Genomic DNA, 4754 nt, shown 5'->3' on the forward strand with positions numbered 1-4754 from the left:
GTAGGTGCTGATCATAATGGCACAGGAGGGGGCTGCCTTGATGATCCGTGGGAGGAAGCCTTGCAGAACGAGCAAAGGAAGAAGGCTAGGGTTAAGACTTAAATAGAGGGAACTCCAAGAGTCCTTCCCTAAGCTCAGGCCCCACCCCTCTTCCCCCCACCCCACCCCCAAAGCAGCCAGCCACCCTGTCTCCTGCCTTAGCCCCTGATGCCCACCTGCAAAGAGTCCTCTGGCCCCAGATTCAGCCTGAATCCGCCGGAGCAGCAGCCAGGTGGAAGTGGAGCGTGGGGATGTCACTGCAAAGGAAGGGAGGGCCTGGGGAGCTCCATAGGGAATACCCAGGCACAGATGGCTTACACACCACTGTGGCACTGAGGCTTGGTCAATGGCACTGCCCCTTCCCCCTGGATATCTGTGCTGGGTCTCTAGGATGCCCAGGCCTTTCCTGGCATTCAGCACGATGCCCAGAACATAACAGGTGCTTAATAAGTGCTTAGTGACTGACCTCTCAAGGCTCCCACACTTCCCAGCTCCATCTGACGCTGAGTTTTCACCACATCGAAAGGCAGTGTGAGCACAGCAGCCACCTGGGGTAGGAGAGAAAGGCATTAACCCTGTCCCAGCTACCTCTCCTCTGCAGATCCCCAAAGCTCCTCCCTCTCCCCAGCCCCATCATCCATTTCACCTCCTCAAAGCCACAGGATAGGCCAAGACCCAGGGGACTAGGGAGGTTCAACCACTGTTGAGTTTGGGGATCCTGGAAAACTCCCTTAACCTCTCGGGCTAAGGCTTTTCACCTTCTCCACAATGTGTAAAGCCCCTTTAGACAGGGTCCTCTCAGCTGTCCCTTGACCCTAACAAGTCCCCCCCCCCCCCCGCACTCCTGGCACCCACTATTCCCCAAATTCTGTTTCTTGAGCTCCCCTCCCCTGGTATCATCCACTCACTGTTCCTGAGAAGGCTCCAGACACAAAGCTGATGCCGACTGAAGTTCGGTCCTTGGCTGCCATCTTACAAAGCCATGTCTTCACTAACTCATAGTTAAACCAGTACAGGGCTAGAGGAGAGTGGGAATAGGGTTCAACGAGAGATTGGGGAAGATCATTAAGAGGCACCCTGTGGTGGGTGAGCAAGATGGGCTCATGAAACAGGCAGAAAGCAGTCCTATCAGCCCTCCATCCCTCCCTTGGACCATCCATCCCACCAAGTCCCTCATGCTCCAGCTCCAGGACTGCTCCCCAATCCTGCCTGGTCTTCATCCCAGTCCCTTCTCTCAGGTCCCCACAAACCTGAGAAAGGCACATCCCTCAATGCAGTGGCACCCCAGCCAAGCCACAGAGAGCGCCAGCCACCCTGGGACACGGCTGCCCGGACACAGGCCCCAAGTTCACGGTAGGACAGATGCTGAGCCTGAAGCTTTGTTCTCACCAATTCCAGGGGGCTGATCACAGTCACAGTACCCACTGTGGGAGGAATGGTATAAAAAGGGCATCAGGGAACTGATGGCCAGAGGACAAGAAGCCTGAGACTGGGCAGGGGTGAAGGAAGCTAAGAGTCTGACTAGGGGCCTTAAGAATATCAGTAAGGGGGAGGGAGAGGAAGAAGAGGCCAATGATTGGAACAGTCAGTATCAGAGATCAGGAGTCAAGGGCAAAAGGTGGTACTATTGCCTTAGCTCCCTCCTTTCCTCCCTGATGGGTGCCTTGAGCTGGGCAGAGAGTACTCACGTCGGGCCATAGCCCCTGCCACCATGGGCGCATAGAGGTCAGAAGTCACAGTTCGGCTGCACAGGAGAGCCTTGAGCTGGTCATAGGTGGTAAAGTATATAGCGGTGGCAGGCACTGTCATTACTCTGTTGGAAAGTTATAGGAGAGAGCTGCCACAGCATTTGGCCAGGAAAATATCCACCCTCTCCAGCTCCCACTGTGAAGCCTACCACATCCTCCCCAACCCAACCTCCCACCCACCAACCACCCTAGACGTCTGGAAAAGGGGCAGACAGGAGGAAGGGACAAGGTAGAACCCAGAAAAATCCTCACAGAGTCGCAGGGAGGCCACTCCACAAGGTCCTAGCACCCTCATGCCGAGTAATCTTCACAAAGGCATCCTGGGTAAGTAGGAAGCAGAGGGAGAAGATGGGTTCACTGAAGGGGTACAAGGCTGGTGCTCTGGCCCCAGATCAGTCCTGGGTACCCAAATATTAGCCACCCTGATCCAGCCATCCCTGAGATAGCCCTCTGGGGCACAGGAGACTATCCCCAAAGAGCTTTTGTGCATGGGGGCTCACCATGGTGCCAGTGAAGTAGGTGGGATGCTGGTACCAGACAGCACATCGGGAGCCATTCTGACACAGATAGAGGGGCTCTAGGATGCCATTGCAGTAAAGCATACACCTCCCTGGAGGAAGAGAAGATAGCTGCAGGGATGGGGGGTCATAAGTCCAATGGTTGCCTCCTCCAAGATTAAGAGGGAGGTGATGAAATCAGATGGCTAACTGAGGTGGGATGACATTCTTCTTTTGGTCTGGATTCATGATTTTATGGGGAGGGAAGTGGAGGAGCTGAGGAACTCCTGGAGTAGAAACTCCTTCCACCAATGCATACTAGCAGGCATCTGTACCTTGTAGTCCTAAGAAAGGTGCTAGAACACATTGAAGATCACAAAACCAGTATTTGTCTGAGTCAGGATGAGATCCCAAGTCCCCTGATGACCATTCTCCATCCATTCTGAATGAACAACCTCCAAACTCCAATCACCACCAGTCCCAACCCTAGACCTAGTTTGCTGGTTGTTTGGACAATCATTTATGGAGGTACCAAAATGGACTTACATTTAGTGTAGGGGATGCTCCAGGACCCCTGGGATTGTGCCAGCCCTAGAATATAAAACCCACTACCATTTGACAACTTCTTCCAGTGATCACCAATCCCTAGGATTCCCATACTCACTTGTTCCCCTCCCCCCAACAACAATTCCAAACCAGCATTGAGGGAAGGGCACTTGGAGAATAGATATGGCCCCTCATCTTCCCTCACCCCAATCCAGGTAGGCACTCACCACTAGTGGGAGAAGGACGCTGGGACTGTAGTCGGACTTTTACCACATCCAGTGGGGTCACTGAAGGAACAAAGGATAACTCTGAAAACACTCGGCCTGACCCTCAGCCTCCATTGCCCCAGTCTTGGCCTTCCCCAAACTTCCTTACTGAAAATGGAGGTAACGAGGGCCCCTGTGCCTGATGCCACCATCTGCTGTAGGGGGCTAATGCCCCCAGGTGCCTTCTCTGCCATTACACTGTCTCTTGCCTGTAAAACATCATTAAAAAAATCAGTTATCACCTGGGTTGGGGATGGCTTGCAAGGCAATAAGTCTCACAACCCAACATCCTTCTATGTCTGCCAGACATTCCTCATCGTCCCCACAAACACATGCATACAGGGCGGTCAGGGGGTGGGAGGTACAAATGAAATACAGGGTTAGAGAAGGGGGAATAAAAAAAATGCCAAGTATTACATGCTGATAGGAGTGGCAGTCATCTCCTGCCTTGAACCCATCCTATCCTCTCCCTTGCCCCATACCTAAAATGTCAAGCTTCTGGTTGGGGCAAAGGGAATGGAGTGGGGGTCCAGAATACGAGAAGATCATAGACTTAGAGCCCAGACTTCAGAGAACATGCAGTCCAATACCTTCATTCTACAGAATGAGGAAACTGAGGCCCACAGATATTAAATACCCTGCCCAAAATCATATAGGTAACTGTAAAGAAGGGAATAGGTATTTATTAAGCACCTACTATATGCCAGGCACACCGATAAGTGCTTTACAACTATGTCCTCACAAAAAACCTTACCGTATAAGGTGAGTGCTATCATTATCCCCATTTTATAGCTGAGGAAACCAAGGCCAGGAGGAAGTTACATGACTTGCCCAGGATCATATAGCTTTAAGTGTCTGAGGTCACCCAGCGCCACCTAGCTGCCTTCAATAGCAAGGAAAGGAGAGTGGGGAAGTAAACATGCTCTCCCAAGATAATACCCTGTCAGAAAGATCTGGCACCCTTCAGAGGGGTCCTAGCAGCACAGACCAAGATTCCCTCGACGAAGGATGGCAGAAATGGTGGGAAGGGGGAGGCGCCTGTGCCCTCAAAGAGAAAGAAATTAGGAGGAGGTCCAGGGGAGGTAGGGGTCATCTTTCAGACCAGGAGAGAGATGACATTGGGGACTGGGGTGACAGACAGGAAAAGTTGAGAGGAAAGAATCTACCCTCCTCCCCTCAAGTTCACCAGGTTCTGGGGTTCAGGGAGGGAGTCCTCCCCCATTGACTGTTACTCACCCTATATACTGAGATCTATGGTTTACAACGTTTAACTCCATTGTATAAAAGAGGAAACTGAGACTCGGGGAAGGGGGGGATGGGGGAGCGAGACTCGCCCAGGGTCTCTCGACCAGCCCGGCGAGGCCAAGGGAAAAGGAAGCCTCTCCTCCGGGTCTCTAACCCGTCCAGGCCTGGGCCCTAGCACCTGCCCCGACCTGCCGGCCTTCCCTCCTCTCTCCCCCTCCCTCCCGGCGGCCTCGAGGCCCTCGCCTTCCTTGGCCCCCACCTGCCCCAGGCCCCGCGGGGGGTCGGTGTCCTCGTGCCGCCGTCGCCGGGCGAGCCCATCGTCGTAATGGGGGAGAAGACGTAGCTCTAAGCGTCCCCCATCTTCACGCTACCGGCTCCCTCCGGGATCCCTACCCGGTGCCCCCGCCCCCTCG

At 53.7% G+C, this 4754-nt stretch overlaps 1 protein-coding gene across 1 annotated transcript; it reads right to left on the reverse strand.

Moving 5' to 3' along the window:
• Positions 1-3: 3 nt before the first annotated feature.
• Positions 4-4719, reverse strand: LOC123254121 (solute carrier family 25 member 39-like; the record flags this gene model as incomplete). Its single annotated transcript, XM_044683183.1, has 12 exons — positions 4601-4719; positions 3206-3305; positions 3058-3117; positions 2831-2875; positions 2288-2397; positions 2040-2107; positions 1728-1852; positions 1290-1463; positions 948-1057; positions 506-587; positions 216-296; positions 4-59 (listed from the first exon to the last, which is right to left on the reverse strand). Coding segments are annotated over exons 2-12 (996 nt in total), but the record flags the coding sequence as incomplete, so codon positions are not given.
• Between the last annotated feature and the right edge of the window lie 35 nt (positions 4720-4754).

The sequence above is a fragment of the Gracilinanus agilis genome, unplaced genomic scaffold, assembly GCF_016433145.1.
Source record: "Gracilinanus agilis isolate LMUSP501 unplaced genomic scaffold, AgileGrace unplaced_scaffold15184, whole genome shotgun sequence".
Lineage (NCBI taxonomy): Eukaryota > Metazoa > Chordata > Mammalia > Didelphimorphia > Didelphidae > Gracilinanus > Gracilinanus agilis.